This window comes from Harpia harpyja, chromosome 8, assembly GCF_026419915.1.
Source record: "Harpia harpyja isolate bHarHar1 chromosome 8, bHarHar1 primary haplotype, whole genome shotgun sequence".
In the NCBI taxonomy this organism is placed as follows: Eukaryota; Metazoa; Chordata; class Aves; order Accipitriformes; family Accipitridae; genus Harpia; species Harpia harpyja.
Window position 1 is genome coordinate 37,389,478 of NC_068947.1, and position 24,236 is coordinate 37,413,713.

General features: G+C 38.5%; 1 protein-coding gene across 9 annotated transcripts in view; it reads left to right on the forward strand.

Annotated features, from left to right (window-relative positions):
- Window positions 1-207: 207 nt before the first annotated feature.
- The window catches only part of DCAF6 (DDB1 and CUL4 associated factor 6), a 91,921-nt gene continuing 67,892 nt past the window's right edge, over window positions 208-24,236 (forward strand). For 4 of the 9 annotated variants that reach the window (XM_052795221.1, XM_052795228.1, XM_052795227.1 and 1 more), the window contains exons 1-3: window positions 209-445; window positions 16,980-17,041; window positions 23,488-23,580. In XM_052795221.1, the coding sequence (XP_052651181.1) occupies window positions 352-445; window positions 16,980-17,041; window positions 23,488-23,580 (249 nt within the window). In that variant the 5' untranslated portion in view covers window positions 209-351. Of the gene's footprint in view, window positions 446-16,979; window positions 17,042-23,487; window positions 23,581-24,236 lie in introns of all 9 variants that reach the window. The other 5 variants (XM_052795220.1, XM_052795225.1, XM_052795226.1 and 2 more) reach the window with 3 other exon arrangements.

Here is a 24,236-nt window from a genome sequence, read left to right on the forward strand (position 1 = left end):
CGTTTCCACGACGCGCCCTCCCCTTTCGGGGCGGGGCGGGCCCCCTCGGCGCGACCTTCCCAGCTCGCGCGAGACGCTCGGAGTCTCGGAGCGCTGCTCCCCCCTCCCTGGCGGCGGGGGCGGGGCGCCGCGGGGGCGGGGCGCCATGCATGGGGGCGGGGCGCGGAGCCGTCGCCGGTCCCGCCGCTGCTCCCTCCGCGTCGGTGCCTCGGCGCGAGGCGGGCGGACGAGCGAGCGAGCGCCGCGTGCGCGGGCCGGTCGGTCCGTTTCCATGGTGATCGCGCGGGGCGGCCGGTACCAGCGGAGCGCCCGACACCCCTCCCTCCCGCCGCGCCCCGTCGGCGGGGGGCCATGTCCCGCGGGCACTGCCCCCACCTGCTGTGGGACGTGCGGAAGCGGAGCCTGGGGCTGGAGGAGCCCGGCCTGCTGCGGAGGCACTACCTGGGTAAGGGCGGGGGCCGCGGCGCGGGCGAGGCGAGGCGAGGCGGGCGCCGTTGAGCCGTTCTTACGGCTTACCCCGGGGTGAGGAGGGGGCCGCGCGCCCCTTCCGACCGCCGCTTCCCCCCCCCCCCCCCCGCCGCCGCGGCCGGGCGTCCCCCTCTCCCCAGGCGCGGGGCGGGGGTAGGTGACAGCGGATTCTCTCCCCCCCCCGCGAGGCGCGCGCGCGCTGGAGGCGGGGCGCGGCGGGAAGAGGGTCCGCGCGTGGCGTGGCGGGGGGTGTGGGGTGCTGCCGGCCGGCCCCCGGTCTGAGCCCGGTTCTCCCCGCCGCGGCGCTGCCGGCTGGTGTCGCTTCCCTTCTCGGCCGGGCTGTCCCGCGGTGGCTGCCGGCTCCGAAGTTTCCTGTGCCCCGCGTGGGGCGGCCCCCCGTCGTCGTGTGTGTGTCGTGTCCCCCCCCCCGCCATCCCTCCGCGCCCTGGAGGGGTCCTGGGCAGGGCCCTCGGCTCCCTCCGCGGGCTGCCTCCGCTGCCCGGCGGCCCTCGCCCGCCCCTCTCTCTCCCTGAAGGAACTGTTGCGTGAGGGAGATCCAGCGGGGAAGTTGGGCGGCGGCGGATCGCGGCGGCTTAAAATAGACCGGGAGCCGTGGCTTATACCCGGGGCTGAGCGGGCTCCGGATTTACCGGCCCTGAGCCTCTAAAGATTGCTAACAAAACACGTAAATGCCGGGATAATAGCGTGATTGTTCTCCGGGCTTTTCGGCGTTTCCTGGGTTTTGAAAGCTGAATGCTGGGCAGAGCCGCTTGAACGTGTTCGGTGCCGGCTTATTTAGCGCGTCTTTGTGTTCACAACTGCTCTGCGGCGGTCGGGGTGGGGGTGTGGGTGTCTCTAAATACGCTCCAGCTTCTTGCTGCTCGCTCTTTCAAACACTCAGCTCGTTATTTTCACTTTCCAAGCGCCGTACGTGAAAAACGGCGTTAGTTTCAGTTTACGAGGCTTCAGGGAGATTTCTTTAGTGTAAAAGAGCTATTGGTGTTCTTTGTAATGGCGCAGGTTGCATGCATTCCGCATCTCCCCGTGCCCAAAAATATTTTAAAAAAATATTTATTCACGTGTTTTTTGGAGGTGTGGCGGTCTATGGCATATATCATGACACTCGGATCTGGGGACGGGGGGGTGGGGGTGGTGGCTTTCCAGGGAAGATGGCTTATTGGTGGCAAACACGCTCTTTTGTGCTTGTGTGGCAAAATAATTCCTGCTTTTGAGTCGAAACGTTGAGTACTTGAGATGGAACTTATTTACAGCATTGTAAAAAGTCTGTCTTTGTACCTCCTAGGCATTTCTGACTGTGGCTGGTATTGGTTTTCATTTGGTTTCCTGGTGGAATTTAAGGTGGCGTATCACATTACTAAGTCTAACTCAGTAGTTTCTGTCTGTGGTCCCTGAGCACTTAGTAATCCACAAAAGGTAACTGGGAAAAGCAAGGCCATTGCTGGTAGGTTTTCATCTATTATAGAGAGGGTGTATGTGTGTAGAGCACCTATGTGCGCTTAAGTCCTTTGGAAAGAATTTTTGAGGTCCTAAAATTGGAAAAGGTTGAAAAGTAATAGTCTAACTGCTTTTGACTTTTGTTATGCCTTGACAGCTGTGCTTGGCCAAGTCTTAGGTGAGGATTGTCCTAATTTTTAGTGGTCAAACATGGATATCTTTCTGGCTGGATACTTAAGGAATTTTTATTTTATTTAATTTTTCCTGCTCCAGTAGGAGCAGAAAAGCTCAATGTTAAAATTAGAACTGTAGTGTGTAGATTTTGAAGAAGCACCGTAAGACCTTTTTTTTTGATCAGTAGAAATCCTCCTCCCAGATCTATTAAGATCTCTTTCCTGGACACTGTTCCAATAAAACACGCATAACTTCAGTTAAAAACAAAATCCCTCTGGTGACGAGGTTAAGGTCTCATATTTACTGTTTTTCATTTAACCTAAACACATTCAGTAGCTTTATAGCCTTGAGAAAATAGGACCTGAGAGAGGCTTCCCGCTGAATTGATGTTAAGATCTGCATTGGTGGTGGTAACTGTTGGTCAGTCCTCGCTGACTTCTGCTTTTAACGAAAAGGGGCTTGTGTTGAAAATGGCATTCATGGCCTTAATAGACCCACTAATTTTGCTGCTAGTCAGGTGCGATTGCTTGTGTGGAGATTTATCAGATGACAGGCCTGTTGCTGTGCCTTTTTGTGTGCAGTTTAATGGATGTATGGGTCTTCCCTCTTTCAGGCTTCAGCAGTTCTATGTAGGAGCTTTGTTGTTTGGACACAGATTAAGTCCAGAGTGGTCAGATAGGTAACATTGATAGTTGATCATTGCTGATCTAGTCTGAATGGGAAGTAAGGTTTCTTCCTATTTATACTGTTTTTATACTGTTTCAACAGTCTGATAGAACAAATGCAAGTCAAGCATTTAATTTTGACTTTGTAATAGTATTGGGAGACTTGAGACATTGTCCATGTGCATTTTTTGCTTGTTTGGGGTTTTTGTTTGGGTAGGTTTTTTTGGTAAATTTGCCAAAACAATTATGGATACCGGTATAAAATAAAGTAGGTTATATGTCTCTTCATTGTCTGCTGCTCTTTTTCAACCAGGAAATCAAAGGAGAACCTTCATAGCAAGTCTGTAACTAACAATGCAGTTCACGGTGTGTTGGAAGGAAGATGTGTATGTATGAATGATACTTGCATAGTGAACCGTTCATTTGGAGGGTGTTGTTATGCTACAATGTAGAATATGGGGAATATTGAAAGGGACTACGTATTGGAGGAAGACATCTGAGAATTAAGTGCTGTTTCCTATTTACTCTGTTTCAGTTTCATGTGAACTGGCAATCAAGTGGCACTCTATTTATAGCTGCTTTCAGCTTTTGAAAACAGCTGCTCCAGGAAGGATCTGTGCATCATACTGTACCTTTCCATGCAGATAGTTCACTCCTGGAATTTATGTCCTTGCAAAAAACTCTGATTTTGCAAGATCTCTAAATAATTGCTCTGAAACCTAGTCAGTTCTGGACAGAGTTCTAGAGGAAAGTCTTGTGGAGATGGGGCAATGTATATGCACCTGGGACATGTCCTTCAGATGTTATCATTTGGTAAGAATTCTTGTTGTCATGACAGAGGGAAAATGTGGGTCTTATCAATGTATTTTAGCTACACTTCTTCAGCATTTGTAGGCTAATTAGGCTCAATTTCAGACAGTGCTTGTATCTGAAGTCTCCAGAGAAAGCCAAGCCTTGGGGAGGCTGTCAGTAACGCTCTTTTCTTTGGTTCAGTTTGGGCATCGTCTTAGCCTAATGCTAGCTGGAGGAGTCCTGCTGCTAGATCATGGATGGAAACTGAGTTTCAGACTACTTTCAGTTGTTAAAAACATCACAGTGCTTTTACACGGAAAGCATTGGTAGTAAACTAGTATCCAATTTAAATTCTTCTTTGAAACCAGCAAGTGTAATTATTCAGTCATGATACTTTCCCAAGAATCCCCAAGTCTTTGTTGCCATTTTGTATCATTGTGGCAATATTTCAGTGACTAATGAACACACAAGTTCTGATAGCAGGTAAAGTGTTCAGTGCCATCACAATAAAGGCCTCTATGTGGGTGACGTATAGCATATAATAATTTGACTAAAGAAATAGCAGCATGTGTGTCTTGCAAGAAGGAAGTGAGTCTATAATTCCTCTGAAGTATTTAATGTGACGGGTTTATTTGCTTTTCTGTGAAGGGTCATGCTGCTGAGGATGGCTCTGTTCAGCCAGGAGGAAGACTGAAGAGTTTTTGGTTTTGGTTTTTTTTTGGGGGGGGGGTGGGGGGGGGGGTGGGGTTGGTTTGGTTTTTTTTTTTTGTTTGTGGGGTTTTTTTTTTGTTTGGGTTTTTTGGGGGGCGTTTTTTTGGTGTTTTTTTTGTTTTGTTTTGTTAACTGACATAGCAGGTTATCCAGAGAAAATCTGTTAGTCTAAAATAGTTCGCAGAGGGGAACTGATTCCATTTTTTAGCTCAGAGTGATTTTTGGAACTTGTGATGCTTGATAGCAAGTATCAGAATAAGTCAATTCTCCCTAATCTCTGATATCCTTGTTCACATACTGTTTTCTAACAACTTCTTTCCTTGTGATATGAAATTTTTAAGCTTACCAGATTTCTTAGAGATAGCGTTGTGATGCTGTCTCCTGAGCTTCCACTCCTCCCTTTTTAAAGACCGTTTCATATCTTACTAACTTTTTCTCATCCTGTTTTTTAAGATTTGGGAAAGGTTTGAAATCTATATGTTAACCGCAAGGAAACCAGTAGTTAGGTTCATTGTGGTCAAATTTTGTAAAGTTTCAACATCTGTTGCTAAAAAGAGAACGGTAAATATATTATTATGTAGGTAGGGAGAACTTGCTAAACTAATCAGGTGTCAGTAGCTCCCCCTCTTTACTGAGATGCACCATAGCAAAACCAAAACTAATTACAGTTTTGAAGTAAGTTAATTGTCCTGCTCATAGGTAGGGTTGAAAAACAGGATAGGCAAGAATAGCTGTTATGTGTATGGACAACTGATTAGTTTTGATATTGACTATGTTGCATTCATCACCTTATTAGTTTAAAAACTAGTAGTGGCTCATTGAATGTAGGTAGAGTTGGGTGTTGCTGTTGAACATTTAATTCTTCCTAAAATACATTGCCCAGGGTGTGACAGTGAAATTAATTCCTTGAAATACTGAAAAACTTTCATTCTCTCTGTTGCTTTTCCTTGGACAAACAAACAAACAAAAACCAGCAGAGATGGAAACTTGAATGTTAGTGAGAACAACTAGAAAAAGATGTGTTACTTTCCCCAATTTTTGCTCCAGCTATATTTCAACATGTGGTGTCTTAATCTTTGAAAATAATGCAGAGTAAGAAGGGTCAGACAGCTTTAAAATGATCAGCTTTGTAGTTGGTACTCTTGCAGACTTGGAGATAGTCACAGGGTATTTAATCAGCCTTTCTTCTTTAATGCTTTGCATAATACTTTTGATGTTTAGTTATTTTCAGGTGCACTGTTACATTTCATGTCATAAACCTCTGGCGTTAATTTTCTTTTTCATCATGAATTAAAAACACTCATCTGTCACAGCTAAACCCCAGAATTCGTAGAGGTGTTTTATGTTGTTTTTCCTTCTACAAGTCTAGCAAATTAACTGCTGCGTGAAAAAGGACCATTATAAATTTACCTGGTTGTCTGATTACAAGGACACAAATGATTGACTGCTGTTTTAACGTAAACAGTGTAGCTTCCTGATGTGCAGCATCTTCCACTGCACTTTGGCGTGTGCCCAGAAAACCAGTTCTGTAGTGATATATTCTGGCACACACCAAATACTGTGTGAAACTAGGCTAGCTGAAGATTTTAGAAAGATACAGTTGAACTCCCCAAATTTTTTTCGTTAGTGATGTTTTCTGAGTAATAGAAATAGGCAGAGTCAGAATTGAAGTTCACAGTGTAATGAATGAATTAGAGGAAAATACATCTTTGAAACAAAACCAAACATCTTTAATATCAACCCAACACGTGTCAGGCAGGAAATCTGGTATAGTCATTGGATTATCAGTGGTTGTATAGAAAAGCTTAAGCTGTATAAGAGCATTGCAGAAAAAGAATATTACTTTTTAATTGTAAAAAACACAAGAGAGTACAGTGATCAGGTATTGCCTTAAACTGGATGTGTTTTGGTTTTTTTTCCCTGTTAGTAAAAGCAAGAGTTAGAGTCCTTAAAAAAAATTACAGATGGCCAATTGAAAGAGCAATGTGTCACTGAGACCTGTTGATGATAAATTGAATTTGGAGGAGTTTAATGAAGAGACTAAAATGAATTCCCTGATAGCATCTTATTTAAATTGGTACCAAGGAATAGAAAGGCACAATGTGTATTTATAAAACAGCTTTTTGAAAAAATGTTAGGGGTGATCCTAGCACATAAAGATTAATCTTGGTGGCTTTTTTTTTTTTTTCGCTAGTTCCAATGTTTTAATAGAATAATTTGTAGAAAGTAGCACACTATTGGTAAAGGAAAGTAAAAACATAGTATAGCAGAATCATCTGGACAAGGCAATGAAAAGCTGGCTGGTTATAATTTGGTACATACCAGAAAACCAGAAAGAGATGTGAGCTGGGAGGCAGGATGAAGGTTGAATGAATATTTCTGGTGTCTGAGTGCTGAATACTTAGTTTTAATTTCAGTCTAATCAACCTTCTGTTATCCTTGGGATTATTTCACTTGTAGACTAACTGGGCTATGGAAGTGGAGGTGCAGGAGCCAGTTGGACCTGCAAGTGGTACAGCCATGTAGCACTACACTATGTAAATTCAATAGCTTGTTTTGCTACTATCTCGGGAATCTTTGCTTGTTGTTAACAATATCATTGACCTTTTCTCAGTTACATCTTTCCTGTATGTTTTGTGGTTTAATTGTTATGGTTTGTGTTACTGCTGCTGTCTCTTCAGTTTGTCCCACCTTGCTCCTACTTAGTGATAAAGTGTTGACAATCATTTTAGTATATTTTCTTTTTTAAAAAAATATGGTATGCATACCACTCGGTGCCTTCTGTCACTCTGTCCTGAAATAAGAGAATAATTTCCAATGTTAGTTTTTAAGATGTTGGGGACTGATAAGAGTACAACTTCTATTTTTTATGTAATAACATCAACTTGGGAAAAACTGTAGGCCCTTGCAGATCACATTATTATGTTCTTTGGTGGGACTACTCTACTGAAACTTGGTTTTCTGGGGTTTGTTTTTGCTTTTTTTATAGTACTGTCTAGATCAGATGTTGTTATCAATGAACCTACTTACTGAGTTTTGATGTTTTAATTTTCTAAATCACCAACTTTTTTGCTGCTGTTGTATCTTGACATACAGCATAAAAACACTAATGGAAGGGGGATTTCTGGAATTGCATACAAATACATCCAGTGTAAGTAGAGCTAGAAGGAAATGATCAAAAATTGGTACAACTCTTTCAGTTTGATTTTCTGTACTTCAGAAATTCAAGAGGCCTTTTAAGTTGTCCGCAGTTTTGTCAGTTTTGCTTGATGTGGGCTGAATTACGCAGATATACTTGTACTTCTTGTTTTTAAGGGATTAACCTTATGTGTAATGTCTGATTGTGCACTGAACATTAATCATGTGTTAATGGTTGCCAAGAAGTATGAGTGTATGTAAGTGTGTTGTAGTCCCAAGGCTTTGCATATATAATTATATTATTTGAATTATGCTCAGTCTTAGGATGCAAACACATTTGAATCCTATCCTTTGGAGTCTTGGTCTTCTCATGCAAACAGCTGGAGACTGTAAAGATTTGTGTGTACTTTAAATATTTTTTCATTTTTTATTGCAATATTTCATCTAATTTACATTGTATGCTTTTAAAGACAATCTTTGTACAAAGAATGTATTTGCTTTGTAAATAACTGTCTGTGTCTTGATACTGAGTGTTTCAGACAGCTTCATAGTTAAGTTGTACCTTGATCTTGTAATAATGAGCTTTGGATACATGAAAGCTGTCTCTTGCTGCAAAAAACAAGTCGTGTAGTGGATGTACTGGATTTGTATTTCAGGATGAGGCAGTGATGTGGGAGATCACTTTAGCTCTATTTCTTTTATTTATTTATTTTTAATTTTTTTTTTTTCCTGTAGCCTTCTTCCAGTTGGATTGCTTCCATTAACTGCATTAGGGTAGGCCATTAAGCATATCTGTGTTCAGTCACTTTTAAGTTGTTGCACTGCAATGCTATGAGTTCTTGTGACTTTGCTTGTGATTCCTGATCTTCTACCCTTGAATGTCCCCAAAATAGTCTGGTGGGATATAACTGATCATGTATCAAGCACTTGTTGACATTTGAGACTAGTCCTGTCCCAGCAGTAAGGAAAAAGATAGGTTCAGATATAAAGTATGCCAGCCTTCAAACAAAGCTGGATTTTTTACTGATTAAGTGCAAGTCTCAGCATTTTCATGTCTTTGGGGCTTAGTGAGTTGCTGGTTCAGATATGTCCCAAATGCTTTAGTATGAATCATTAAATATTGAACATGAATATCGTGAGATAGAATCTGAGTCACATCAATGAATTTTAATATCCCCTTATTTTCCTCATTTTGTTCTTCAAGGATTTGCAGGCTTTCCTCAGGAAAATTGAAAGCATCATTAATGCTGCTGCTCTTTACTTAGCAGATATTGTGAGGAAGATGAGGATCCATCCTTCCCTTCCCTGTGAACTGAATGCATTCTGAACCATTAGTGATGTTTAACCTTCATTGAACTACTGAAACTTCACCAATATAGAAAACTATTATACAAAACCAAAACTGCGTCTTTATTTAGGTTACATGGCTTTGTTGTTATTATTATTGTAGTGTGTTCCCATTATTTACTATTCCTAGGAAATGAGGAAAAATGTGATTACTTCTTAATTTGTTTTTATTCTAGAAACACTGTTATGTTCTGAAAACTCTCTTTAGTAAAAAAGGAGCCTCTTGAGTTAAACAGGGTTTTTTGGTCATCTAGGACCAAATGCAACAAGCAATGCAACTTTTAAAAGTAAGGTTTTTTCATTTGTTTTTAAATACCCAATGATAATTCAACTTCTGTTACAGTGTTACTTAATACTTATCTACTACCAAGACTCAGATTTCTACTTTAGCTCAACTTTTGACATAATCTATCTTAAAACTCTAATCCTGGGCAATTTCCAAGTGTTTACGCTTGTAATATGGTGGGGTTATGTACCTATATCTGTTATGGTGTGTATATCTCGATCTGTTTCACATCTTCCCCCAAACCCAGCAGTGTACAATTCCTGTACTACCCAGGATTAAATGGTATGTTTAATTAGGTAGGTGTGCAGAATAGTAAATGCTTTAATTCAGTTCCACCCTGTCCAAATTCTCAGTTTCACTGAGACATCCTTGTGGGAAAGGCAGGCTCTGCTTTTTTGCTAGAAGACATGTCTTTTAGATATGCTGGTAAGCTTCTATGTAATCACTTCTTAATCTATTTTAAAATGTGTATTGAGTTAGCTTAAACAACTTTAAGTAGTAGGCTTTTATTCACCCCAGAACCTTTGTCCCAAATGGGCTAGGGGATATTCATGTGATTAGTCCTGCTGGCTGATTTGAAGAAGCAGTAGCCTCTGACAGGCACTTAAAGGCAATGGAAGGACTGGCAGCAGTACTGGGCACACGCATCCTCAGCCGTAAGAGGACGTGCCTGCTAGGAATGTGCTTCTCTTAAGAGCAGATTCCAGTAACTTTTTCTTTCCTTCTGCTACTGATTTTTCCATGCTCCAGTATTCATTTTGTCTGAGTGCTTGGAGATGATAGATCATGGCTCTGCTGCTAGTGGTCTTAACTTTTGCACCAGGGTAGAGCCATACCCCTGTTTCAGCTTCTTAGACGTTGTCTGTTCTTGCTGAAAATTAGAGCTCCTAATTGCCCTTGGGCATTACACAGATAAGTAGTACTTGAGAATATAGAGTACCTGATGTGATGTGTATTTCCCAAAGTGTCAAAAGAATTGTCTGGGTTACTATGTTAATACCATTTTTACAAGAAAATATTCAACATACATTACTGTTCCACATACTATTTCAGATGAAGACTTTTCAAAGTCAGAGAAATACATTTCCTAAGACATGTTAAAACCTACAATAACACTGTTCACTCCAACTTGCAACATTCTGCATAATATTTCTTTTTGCCTTCAGTTAAGGGAAGCCTCCTTTGATGAGAAGAAAACAGGGTTCAAGTGTATTTTTCTTGGTCTGATGACTATGCAGTTTTGTGTTGGTATCTGTTTTAGAGTTTCAGGTTGTTTGCTTGGGAGGCATGTTTTAGTGCTGGTAGAGAAAACAAAATGCTTTTGCATTTGGTTAATCATACATCCCGTTAATCACACTTAAGCTATTTCAGATAGTTTTGTGTTGAGAAGAGTAAGGTGGTACGTGTTACCTTTTTGTGTTTGGTTGTCTTTTATATAGATACAGCTTCTCTTTGTTTTATCACATGAATTTTTGTCCTCTGCTCTGTAGCAATTAGAAATATTTGTGACATAATATAGAAATTTTAAGTGCCTTTAATCTCAGAGAGTAGTTTGTATATGATCACTGGACTACTTTAAAGGATTGAATGAATATCAAAATTGCTGAAAATGGCATTTTTTTCTCCTGTTGCAAGTACACGCTCATTTTATCTTCTGCTCAGCTGCAATCTGTGGCAAGAACAATACAGAAGACTTTACTATGGGCAGCGTAAATTGGGAAAGGATAGCTGTCAGAATATGGTGTACTTGTGAATGAAATCCACTTAGTCAGTATAGCACACTAACTCAAAAGCTAGTACTTAGAGAAGGTATTTTATCTGTGTATTTTAAGTCAGTTAGTTGTACTTTATGCTACATTTTTGCCACTGAGAACACCTTACAAAATATATGTTAATACAATTGAATTTTGTGTATTAAGTATCTTTCAAGCATAAAACATGGTAAATATCAAACAGAAATTAAACACATTGGTTTAAAGCTCAAATGCTTGTAGCCTTGCCAGTGATGGAGCCTAATGGAAGCTTATATTCAGGAGTGGATACTTTTAGTATCTATTTGAAAGGTAATTACATATATTGCTACTAATGCAAACAAATCTTACCTGTGCTGTTACCTAGAGTAACTTACTCTTGCACATTTGGTAGAAGCATGCCTAAACAGAAGTCTTTTCCAAAATCCTTATTAATTACTCTAAAAGTTATAACATTGCTGACTTTTTTTTTTTTATTAACTTCAGCAGGTGTCTTCTTGTGTTTCTTTTGAGATCAAATTTTGTATCCATATACTCACCAGGAGATATTATAAGCTTGCTGGATTGTAATTCAGTGCATAGTGTCCTATCTTCTGTGTTTTCTGTATAATGTTCAGACCTTCAAGGCTGCTGATATGTCATTAAGAGCAGTGAATAATTTAGGTTACCTGTTTTGGACTTAAACCATAATGAAGTAGGTGTTCCTAATAACTTGAAAGGTAATCTTTTAAACACTGACAGAACCAAGGGTTACCATTTTTTTGGCATTTGTACAGTAGTACAAACTAATAAGGAAATATAATGCAGGACCTCAATCAAAGGACTGGAGGTCACACCAATGGATTTGGCTTCTGGAAGTACTGCTGATTCACTCTCTCCTTTGATAAATTGCTTCAGTTTCCTGTGTCACAGTTTCAGTGTCTATAAAATGGGGCCACTGTCAGTCTATGTAGCTAACAAATGTTTTTCAAGATTTTAATTCACCTTCAAGAATTTTAACATACCTGGATGAAAGTTAATTCAGTGCGTATTGTGTATAGTCCTGTTTACTGTATGGTATATGGAGAATTCTGGTTGCTGGAAAAAGAGTGTGTTGAGATCTGGATTGAAAGTTACGCTGGATCACTATGCAGAGTTTGATGTAGTCAGTTCAGCAAAATAACTTATATATGAATGAAGTAGACTTGCCATCTTTTCATGGAGTGGCTTCAGAAATATGTAAACTCTACCCTGGAAAATCAAGAGTAGTTTTTAAATGTACCTAGAGTGCAAGATAACATGTGCTCTGCATTGGGAACAGATGCTGGCTCTGTTTCAGTTTTAAACTAGGGCATTCCAAATGTCACAGCAAGCTAGCGCTGAGGGACTTGGCCTTGCAAAGAGCCAGCTTGACATAAATGAGTGTTCATTTGACAAACAGGATCTATTACAGGTTTTCTGAATAAGGGTTGTCTTTTAATGTCTCAGACTTTGGTGGTGCTGCTTTGGATAAAAGTTTAGTTATATTTCTGTAGAGCGCAAATGTACTTTAAAGCCAGACCGTCATCTTGAAATGATCTGTACTTTTTCAATGGGAAATTCTCGAGTACTGTTTTAAATATATGAAGGTTTTACATGCTTGAAGCATTAAACTTCACTGCTGTCATCAGTTCTGGAGTAGCATTGACTAAGTCACTTACAAAAGAAAGGTATGTGTACCTCTGCCAAAATAGCCATGTAGAAAGCACCTGACCAGCAATTTCTAAACTGAGGATTGTGACCTAAATGGTGTTGTAACTGCTGTGATTGGGGAATACAAGGGACACTGTGTATTTTGGTATTCCTCTCTGAAGTGAGATTAGAGCTGTGTATATGTGCCCAAACATCAAATTTAGGTAATTCTCCAACGAGGAGTGGCAAGGTATTGTTTGGTTTGATGTTGTGCACAGTGGAACATTTTGAAGAAATAAGTTACAAGGAAGCGGCTGCAGTTTCTCTTTTGCTTGCTTTTCCATGTTTAAATTCATATTATGAATGACTCAAGGTGGCGCTTCTTCCATATGTAAAATGTGGCCTTGGAAATGGTCGTCTAGTCTCTAGCTTAATATAAACTAAAAAAAAAATTATTGATCATTGTACTGAGAGTGGCACTGTACCTTGAGGCTTCAGTTAGTGTATAACGTCTAGTGAAAATGGGTGGGTGGAGTGCTAATTTGATAGTTTTCCAAATTTCAGCTATGTAAACACTTCACAGGAAGGTCATCATTGCCATTTGAAATTTAACAGTGCTTTTTTGTTTTGTTTTATTCTTGTTGATAGTTTCCCCTTTGTGTTTTCAAATCAAACCTCATGTAAGTTCCGCTGTCCAGTGAGATAATCTTGGTGATGACAGCTTGATCATTTGATCCCTGTCTTAAACAAGCCTTATTTGGATATAAGAAATGATATATTGAAGCATACTCACAGAATTAAATTATTCCATTTCTGGTGGCAGAGAGTTAAGGGGAAAAAGAAACAGTTTCTGGCTCTTACAGAGCATGTACACAGTATTAGGTGGGGGAAACCAAAACTTGACAGAGGTCTTGATGCTGATTTTATAAGAAAAAAGTACTTTATGGGCTTTTTTGTCAAAAGCCTGACTCTCCTCCACCATCTTAGCAGAAGGGGGAGCCAGGGGGGCAACCTTTCTTGGAAGGTGGAGGGAACAGGAGGAACATTGGATTAGATGAATGGGAATTAAGGATTGTGAAGATTCTTGTCACCTGGCAGTGCAGAGTCATTGATGTGGAGAATTTGGCTGTTAGAAAGTCTAGTAATAAGCGTTGTGATGCACTTGAAGAGTAAAAAAAAAAAAAAAAAAAGTAGCCTACTAATAAACCAGATAAACAGTATTGTGTTTTTAATTTTTTAATGTGATAAAAATGGAAAAGTGACAAAAACATTCAAGTGACTTAAATATCAGAAAGCTCTAGTACTGCTGAGCTTTTTTATCAAACCAATGAACTTGTGGAAGTCATTGCTGAAGTGGAAGGAACACAGATGCACTGACTGCTCAGCTTTTAACAGCAGCAAATGCAGAGACAGTATGTCCTTCAGATCAGTTTGAGTAGTTCTGGTTTTTAGGAAAAAAAAAAAAAAAATTCAGGATCTGGTGGTTCTAGTTTTGAATGATAAGATAAATTAGAAACAATCCATTCGACTGTCTATTGTGTTCAGTACTTTATCAAATAGGAGGGTTTTGGGAGGTAAAACATTTTAACTGTTTTCTCCTTTGCCTCCTTTTTACTTTAGGGAGTAAGGAAACTGTTTAAGTGTTATAGTTTTGCTTGTATTTAATTAGTCCCTCAAATCAATATTTAGATAAATAGTGATCACATGATAAATAGCTAGTCACATATGTAACAAATCACAGATGCTAGCATGTGCAATCCTAACAATTTTTTTTTTAATATTTTAAATGGGGGAGTGTAAGTATATGAGACACCATATGTCTGTATCTCAAGTTAAACATTTACTGAAACTTGTATAGCTACTGTGTTCTTAAGACCAAAAAATCATAATCTAACAAGAAGTCAGTTCATATCTAATTTTGTCAACAGACTGCTTTAAGGAAATAAAAATTGCAACCGAAGACGTGATTAGAACACATTTACTGTTTCTTGCTTGCTGATTTAAGTGATTTGGATTAAAACCAGACCATGCGGGAAGGAGGAAAATCTGTTGCTCTGCTTGTTTTTAAAAATGAGTTAGTCTCCTTCAGTGTTTCCGTACAGAAGATTCTCAGACCAAGTGTGTTGGTCTGCAGACATCACCTCACTTCCAGATGTGTTATATGCATATAGTGCAATGCCCAAGAATCATCCACTGCTATCAAACTTTTCTGTTCTGCAAGAGAAAATGTGATGGGACTGGCAAACACTAGATTTTTGTGCTGGCCTGTGGAGTATACCTTTCTTAGTGAAGTTATCCTATTGGGGGTCGTGTATTATTGTGCTGTATTTTGCATTACAATAGCGCCCTAGAAAAAATTGGTAGGTTTCTATTATGCAAAGTGATATATAAACATACAGCAGGTGATATTTCCCACCTCAGTATTCACATTTACTTAACAAGTAAGTGTTGTAGAAATCAAATTAACCTGAAAATAGGAATCTTCATTGAAAAATATACGTATTGTTCAGTGATTTGAAAAAATAATAGGATTTAACTGAAAAGTACAATAAACCAACCATTAAGGACCTAAGTCCAAAGTCTGTTCCTCTAGGGGGAAAAAATGGATAAGGAACAGTGGTAAAGAAAGAATAGTGAACTAGGTAGATGTATTCCCCATTCAAGAGTACATACATTCTTGCTAGTAGTGCATAAGATTGTTATTTTAATCTCTCTCTAATGATGGCTATTCCCAGTTAATAGAAGTTGTAGCACTTCTGAGGTGTCACAATTTCAGTGTCTGTAAAATGGGGCATAAGAGAGTATGGTTTTTATCTTTTTAGAACTAGCTTAGGTGTGCTGTAAAAGCAAGCACTTTATAACGATTTCACCCAACCGGTACCTCCTCTTAAAAAAGAAAAAAATATTTTGCCAAAGCGTGATCTTCATCTAATGTGGTACTTGAGCTGTGTTGTGAGCAATTTTGAATTTTGGAGGTGACTTCTAGTTCCAGCAAAAACTAGGTACCAAAACATATCTTTTCATGGAGGGAAAGCTGTATGAACATTGAATGAGGCGCAGGTGTACCTGTGGGAGTTGGTATGGCTTGAAGGGTTTCCTGGTCTTTGAGGGAGTGTGACAGGGATGTTCAGTGCCTGCTTCTCAGGTGGTTGTGCTGTGGTAGTCTGTGATTGTGAGGGACCAGGGATGGATGTCAGGTGTTCTCTTTCAGTGCTGGAGAGTACATGGGACAAATAAAAGGCATTAAGAAGAAACAAGTGGATGGAGAAGAAATTACTTTTCCAAATTTGTGCTACGGTGCCAGAGGCAATGCTGGGCTCTGAGATGGTTCTGTCTTGAGCTGAACAAAAAAAAGTTCAGAAATGTAGGATTTTCAGACATGGAAAGGGTTCTGTTGCAGTTCTTTCCCTGACTCTGTAGTTTCCTCGAAGGAAGACAGGAAAGTTAATTTTGAGTGAATTTGATAGGTTACATATTTGAAAACAGTGCAGCCTAACATAGGCCTACAGTCTAATGCTCTTAGCTGGAGTTTTGTTCTGAGAGTTGTACAAACACAGGACAAAAAAGATAATGGTCCTTGAGTTAACTGCTTTTAGGATTTAAGTAGAAAGATTAGGTTTATTAGTGTTTGTCTTTTCTGACAGTGCTTTCTGGGAATTATTAGGTTCGTTATAACCTGTTTTCATAAAACGGGTGCACTCTAAATGACAGTTGGAGCTATTTGTTTAAACGTCTAGTTCAGGAAGAGACCACATTGTTTTCAATATACTTTATTTTTCCCTCTTCGTGTGTATAGTACAGTATTGTTTTTAAGTGCAGTGATAAGGCAGCTTGTATATAGGGAATAAGGACATAAGGTTCCTGGACCCTTGCCTTACTCAATATGCATTTGTAGATTTAGTCTTTCTCCTTCATCTCTTCCTTTCATGTCACCTTTCCAGAAGTTTCCTTTGTGTTTTATCCCTTAAGTATGTATCAAGTAGAATGGTACTGGACTTCAATGTTACTTTTCAAAATGCAGCATTAATAACAAAATTGAAGTTGGGTTTTCTCTAGTTTAAGAGGAGATGTAGAGCTGTAGATAATGCTTGGAAGATCAACTTCCAGTTCTTTGCTGAAATTACAAAACTGTTTTACTGTCTACTTGAGACCTAAACACATTCTTCTTTATATTCCTATACAAAAGGTTGTACGTCTTGAGCTATGTTATACTTGCTGTCTTTCAGCTAAGTTAATCAAATAACTACAGGGTTATTTTCTGCTTTATAGCTATTACTTTTAGAGGAAGCATCAGCCTGTGAACCTGTGAAATGTTCATTTTGCCGTTTCTGCACTCTTACTAAAGGTGGTGGAAGAGCTAGAAATTTGATGGTTGTCTTAGCATTTGTAAAATAAGAACCGTATGAATCGTTTCAAGATTTACATTTATATTCTGGTTCTTTGTTGTTTAGGTTTTTACCTGTGCGTGCCCATTAGCAGGGTCTATGCTTCTTCAGTGTTACTCTTTTAAAACGAGTATGTAATTAGTATCTTTCTTCACAGGGAGAAGAGAATTTATCCAAAGATTAAAACTTGAAGCAACCTTGAATGTGCATGATGGATGTGTAAGTCACTTGTTGCTTTTTTGTTTGTTAAAAGATGTTAAATTGTGATTTTGTTGCCCCGGTAACAGTTCCTTAACTTAAAAATGCAAATACCATGTATTAAAGCTGAGCTCGAAAACTACTTGTTGAGACCTACATCTGAATTCTCTACGTATTTGTTTCTTCTTAAATATCTGACACTTTACCTTTGGAGCAAAACAAAATCCCATTTCTATACCTTAATACTGTGTCCCACTGCTGAATGAATTAATTTCCTATGCCAGGAAGACACATGCTTATCTTTTCAGTTAGAACTCATCTTAAAGCTTTAAATGGAATCTTTAGTAGCTTTGTGCTATGTTGATATATTTTGTTGACTTAAAGCTGTATTAGTGTTTTGAGTGATTTATTCTCCAAGTCTAAAAAGCAAATGATCAAGTGTTACATGCTTATTTAAAGAGACAATAAAACAAAAATAAGCCTCCCCTGAAAGGTAATAACATAACTTGAAATATTGCTTATTTAAATACTTAGTTTTTGCAAGTGGTCTAAATATTATAAGTCATATTCTTTTAAAGAAAAGATTTTACTTAAACTAGGTACAGGGCAAAGAGACTGCCATATTACTTGTGATGAATAGAGCAGAAATGCATGATTGTTGAAGCATTGTCTTTGTTGTACAAGATATCTGAAAAGTGAAAGGATACTAGATGTGCTATAAAAAGTGAAAATGCAAGTGTAAATTTTATACTTTAACATGTTTATTTCAAAAGCTGTTCAAATATAAAGATTTTTTTTTTTAATCTTGAGTTTCTTACACTTGTAGCTTTAAATTAAGGAGTATTATAATTGTTAACTAACATAGTAGTAGTTTTAAGAGAAAAGTGTTGATAAAATCTAGCCTTTTGGCTTGAGATCAGAAGTATGATTTTGGCTTGTGTATACTTTTGAGAGACTAGAAAGTCTGGGAAAGGCAAGGGTTAGAATTGCTGTATATAAAAAGTCAGCTACTTGTGCTGTACTGACTACCATTGTAAGTTTAATGTTCTAGTACATATGGTATTGACTTAAAAAAGCAAATGCATTAACTTCCCAGTTTTTTTAAGAAGCGTTTTAAGAATGACAACGTAAGGTCTTTCCCAACCCAAATCATTCTATGATTCTATGTGTAGAAAGTTATTTATCAGTTTTTGTATTCAAGATTGTAACAGTGATTTTTACTTTAGAATTTCTTTTCTAGTAGTTTTTAATCTCCTCAAATATACTTAAGATGAAATTTTCCAAGTTTCTTTTCGTGAAGTTGGTTGGGGTTTTTTAATTATTTTTCTCTTTGTTTTCTTGTAAAAATAGTCATCTTTGCCTATAAAATGGGACAGGAAAATAGTATTTCTTGGCTACTTGTTAAAAATGGAGTCTATTTTTAACTACCTCTGTGTCATGTAACAAATTGTAAATTTGGTATTGGCTGTTTGGTGTTGCTTGTATCTACCCGGAATTTGAAAATTAATTTTGAATTGTGTTAACTTCTAAAGTATGCTTTAACATGTGGCCTAACTTAATTGTTTTAGTAGGTGGGAAGTATTTTAATTCTGAACTTACAGCATTATATGCAGGTGTTTAAAATACTGCTACAATTTGGAAAATGTCTTTAGAAATTAAATTTGCTCAGAACTATCCACCTTTAAAGAATAGGGTATTAGGAATTCTTACCTCATTTACTGTGTGGGTTTTTTTGCAAGGAGTGATCATTTATGGCTAACAACCATTCAGTATAATTTCTTATTACTTGCTTTAAAAAAAAAAAAACCACCTGTGAAATAAAAGTAAATGAAATTACAATGCCCATACTGATTAAAATGCTTATACCATCAGTGGTAAATGATCATACTAGTCTGTCTCCACCCCCCCCCCCCAGTTGCTGAATCAGCATGCATTTCAAATATGAGGAACGGATGCCACAGTTGTCTTATTACGGGTGTTTCTGGAATTGTTTTTTTTTGGGGGTCTTTGGGGTTTTTTGGAGGGTTGGGGGGGTTGGTTTTGGTTTTTTTGGTGGGAGTTTTTCTACTGTTGTTAAGAACACTTGCATTCTTCTGTGGAATAAGCTGTGACTTGTATTTTTCTGTATAAAGCATGCTGTGTAATTGGACACGGTGGACAACTCAAGGCAAGAATTTTTTTTTTTGAACTGAGGGTAAAAGTAAAGTCCAACTTCCTATCTACCATTTGATCTATGCTACACAAAAAAGAGAACCTGCGGGAAATACATCTGTATGTATAATCAGACTTGGGTGCAGTATCTTTGAAGAAGGGAATAGAATAGGGAATTCTATGAATTACTTCAAGTATCCATGCTCTTGTAGCAGTAATATTACCATAGAACCTTTTTGTTAGAGATGTCAGTATTTTCATCTCAAAGTTTAGGTACCATTTTCTTTGAAATAGTGTAGTTTTCCGCTTCGTTTGAAGACACAGTTTGTACCAGTAGTATGTGAAGTAATTGGTCTACCGAATCATTGATGTCTGCTTGTAGCCTTATCATACTTCCAGGGCATGATTTGCCTCTTCCAGCAAGATTCACATTGTCCAATTCAGTGAGGTCATATGTATGCCAGAAGCTGCCATTTTCCATGTTAACTCTAAAGGGAGCTTAAGATGAAGAGGAAATGTATAGAGTTAGGTGAGATGCTTCCTGTATGAAGTGGCTAAATCCAAAGGAGAAATGTTGAAAGAGAATCAATTTGGACCAGCAGTGATGAAGTGTGAGGAAAGCAGAGGAGAAAGCAACTCTAAACCATACGGAATGGGAGTAAAAATATCGCTTATTTTCTTCCAGTTCTGGTCCTGTGAAAGCTGAGGAAGGTAGAACTGCAGAATGCATAGGTAGATGGAGCCTTTGACATGAGCAAATACTAGATTTTAAAATAAAAGAAAGAGGATTACCCGGAGGAATGATTTCTCATTTCTGTGTATAGACATTCAGTTCAGTAACAAGCAGGCATCCTGTGTAGCATACATCTCCTTCAGGATGGCACCTGTGAGCAAGTAATTTTCAGATGTAGTCCTCTAAGCTATGATTAAATTAGTACAGGAAGTTTGTTTGCATACTGTTAGAACATGCATTTTTTACCTTTTCCTCCATAGGGGAGTAGTAGTGCCTTCTTCACCCCCTTCATTGCTTGGGAGATCTTTCTGATGTTCTGGATATCTACAGTCATTTTTATTTCCTTTCTTCCATTTCTTGTGTTCTGTTAATCTATCCTGTTCACAAAAGAGTTAATTCTACTGTTACATTGCATAGAAGTGAGGAGTTTGCTTTTTCAGTTTTTTAAGGATTGGCTGTACTGCCTCCTCCATTGTCTTTGAGGAAAAACACAGAGATAGTAAATTTATTTTTGACTATTTGACTAATGAATCAAAAGTGCCTGCTGCTTCTTTCCAAGGCTAGCTGAGTGGCAAATAAAATTAAATACAGTTGGCAATGTGGAATACTTAATAGAAAAAAGCTAATTACACACCCTTTGACTTTTCTCATCTTGTTAGTAATTGTCTGTCTTTTGTGTTTGATATATCCTTTATTTTGGCTCTAACACCTTTTTCCAGGAATTTCAAACCCTTAGTGTAGTAACTGTTATATTATGCTTTTAGTTGGGTGTTGAGTGGCTGCGAAGGTAGTACATACCTAGCTTTTCTACACAGTTTTGAAATACAAATGAATCTTCTAGCTAGTCCTCACTTTACAGTATTTTAATAGTGGGTTTGCTGCCATGGAATGGGACATGAGAACTTTTTTTTTAATCTGCTTTTATTGAGCATCTGTTTTTAGTGATCCATATGCATATTTATTGGGGTTATTCACTGTTGGTCAATAGGTTGTACTGAACACTGAGAAATGTAGTGTATTGACTGATCACTTACTAGGAAGTCGGTGTTCTCTGGAAAAAAAGAAATCAAGCTTATTCCGCTGAAAGACTTTGTTATTTTTTGACTTATTTTTTGACAGTAACATTGAGAAGGTGATCTGGTACAGAATAAAAAGCCTGTTTAGTTATAGACCTCTAGCACACATTTGGTTATGTCATCTCACTTCAGGATTTTTTCTGAACCAACTTTGGCCTGGGTAGGCTGTATTGAAATTGCTGAACCCTGAGGCAATCAGTGCAATGAAATCGGAATTTAGAAGGAGAATGATTGACGTCTTGTGTAGGCTTGTGACGCTGCAATTTAGATAATCATGTCTTTCCTTTGCATCTTCGATGCTTTCTCTGCTTTCCTGTCCTTTGGATTTTGGTTTTGGACACAGACACACCCCCCACTCAATTTGTTTAATTTTTGTGCTAGCTATTCTTTCTCACATCATGTTTTTTATTTTTTTGGCAGCTTCCTTGTTTTTTTCTCAGTGTTTTGTTCTTGTTTCTATTCTTGTATTCTTGTGGTAGCATTTTGGTTTCTTTAGGGCAATGATAGTATTTTTCTGCCTGAAAGGGAATGTAGATGAAAATGAACATTCTTGGGTTTTGCTTTTGCCCTAGCTGTAGTACTGTGCTATGTTTGACAATATTTTTAAAGTACAGTTGTTGTCAGGACAGGTCACTTCAATGATAGATGGATCTGGGGGCTAGTTGAATGCGTGGTTCTTGATGATTGACAGCCAGGGTTATAAAATCATGAGTAGCCATGCAAGGTCATACCAATGCTCCGTCGAGCCTGATAACTTGGCCTTCAGAGTGGACAGTACTGATTTTTGAGGAAAGTTGAGACAGGGCAAGCAGACAGTGCTTGAAGGGTATCCGCGAGAACACCTCACGCTTTAATGGACAGATGGAGGTGAAAGTTGCATTGTTGTTTCTCATCGTTTTTCATTTTTCTTTGATGAATATGTGTATTCTTCTACTTCTGGTGTTTAGGACATTCCATGACAATGAATTCCAGTTTTAATAAAATGCCATGTGTGTCATGTGATGGCTTCATTAAAGGCCTTCCATTTCCTGTACTGTAAAGATCCACGGAAAATTTATTTCTTTCTTTTTCCATGTCATTCATGATTTCATAAGCTTCTGTCGTATACCCTCCCCAGAGTAGTACAAGTGAATTGCTTCTTGCGATAAAAAGTGTTAGGTACCTACGATCACCCTAGTCATTCTTTTCCATAATTTCTCTTTTCAAATGGGCAGTAATAGAAATGGAGAATGCAGGAGTAGGATATGAACCAAAACTGCATAGTGTGGAAGACGCAGATTTGCCATGCATGGATGTATACATTGACAGAATGACATTTGCTTTCCTGTGCATTTTCTAATGATTCCTAACGTCATGTGACTGCTGCTGAGCTAACTCTGCCATAGGCATGTCTGTTGTAACATGAAGATCTCCCCCCCCCCCTTTTTTTTTTGAGTGGCAAAAGTTCATTTAAAGCTCCTCAATCAATATGTCAAGTTGTTGCCCATACAATCCATCTGAAACAGCTAATTCTGATTTTGCAACTTTGCCTAATTAAGGACCCAAACTAAGCTTGTGATTAAAATAGTAAGTAAAATGGGTATATTTTAAACAAAAAGGTCTTTTGGGCTGAGAATGAGACATTTGGATAAAAAAAAAAAAACACATAAGAAAAGGATTTAGAACAAAGTGGGTTTTTGCTAACTATATAGTCCACTCTGATACATCACACTAAGGCAGGTATTCTGCCAACAGAAGATGTTGATGGCTGCAGTTTGACACTTAAAGCTATTTTAGAGGCTACTTGAAATAATAATGGTCATGCATGCAGTCTTTGGTGCTTGTGCATGAGCTGCTGCTTGAAGACAGGTTACTCTAAGGGTACTTTCTGAGCTTCCTGGATTTTGAGTGCTTTTACAGCTTTATTTCATTGACACACAGGCTTGTGAAAAGGAGAATTGATAAGGAAATATATTGTAAAGTTCTCCCGATACGATTCTGTACCTCACTGTAGGATTCTTCTTTCCCAGCATACTCACACTTCTCAAAAGGGATCTGGGGTGGATTCTGTGGTGCTTTTCACATGATCCCTGAGAAGGTGTGGTCACTGAAAAGTATACAAAGCAATGGATGGTCAGAATTTGGATATGGTGAAGATACAATAATGAGAGCATTGTGATGCCCTCCAGTTCAAATTTGGAGAACTCTGTGGAGTAGATTTGGTACATTAAAGCACCTGAATGTGTAAAATTGTGGCTATTGAGGCCTTTGTGGGAAGGCTTAATTTACCTGATGGACTCTTCAGGAGCAGAGAGAGTAATTGAGATGCCATAGGTGAAGCAGGTGATTCCCTTATCAATTTGTATTAAAACACTTTTTTTTTTTTTTGTGCTAGCTGCTTAGAAATTATGTAATTTCAATTGAATTTGTTAACTTCTATTTCTGTAGTGTTGGATGAGTATTGATGTTTTAATATTCAGAAAATTGAATTAATGTAAGTCTAAACTACTTTTTTTTAATTCATGCAGGTGAATACAATTTGCTGGAATGATACAGGAGAATATATTTTATCTGGTTCAGATGATACCAATCTGGTAATTAGTAATCCCTACAGCAGAAAGGTAGGTTTGTTTCTAGATACTTAGTAATTTTCAAATAAGATTTAAGTTGTTATTTTTCAAGATATTAAGATATTTTTCAGATTAATTACTATCTGACAAAGGTAATATCAGGCACTTTATAGTCTTTTTAAATGGGAATACTTCACAGTGTTCTAAAACCTTGGTATTCTAATCCCTTGTGACATAGGTATTATCCCATTTTACGGTAGGTGGTCTGGCACAAAAGGAACATGGTCTCACAACAGATTAGTGTCAGAATTAGCAATAGGATTCAGTAATTCTTTTGAAATCTTATAGTCAGATAAATTGTTTTCTGTTTCATTTTAGCTTTAAAATATTGTATTAGCTTTTACTGTTTGTAATATACTGAGTTGTCTTTCTGTGTAATGTTGTTGAAGTGTCAATCTTGATTATAATACTCCGTTACCATTTGAAATTACATTGCCTTCTGTGTGCATGTATGTGGATGGAGAAGAATTTGTACTGAAATAGGGGAAGCAGGTTTGTGAAGGGGACAGTGCTGTAAAGGTCTCTGCTTTTCCACTTCTGCACTCACAGGGGTTACGGTGCAGTCGAGTGGCTTCCAGTAATGTCAGCTAGCATCCATCATGTAGTAGCAGTGTTCCACGCTTAGCTCTTTAAGGAGCTGATGATAG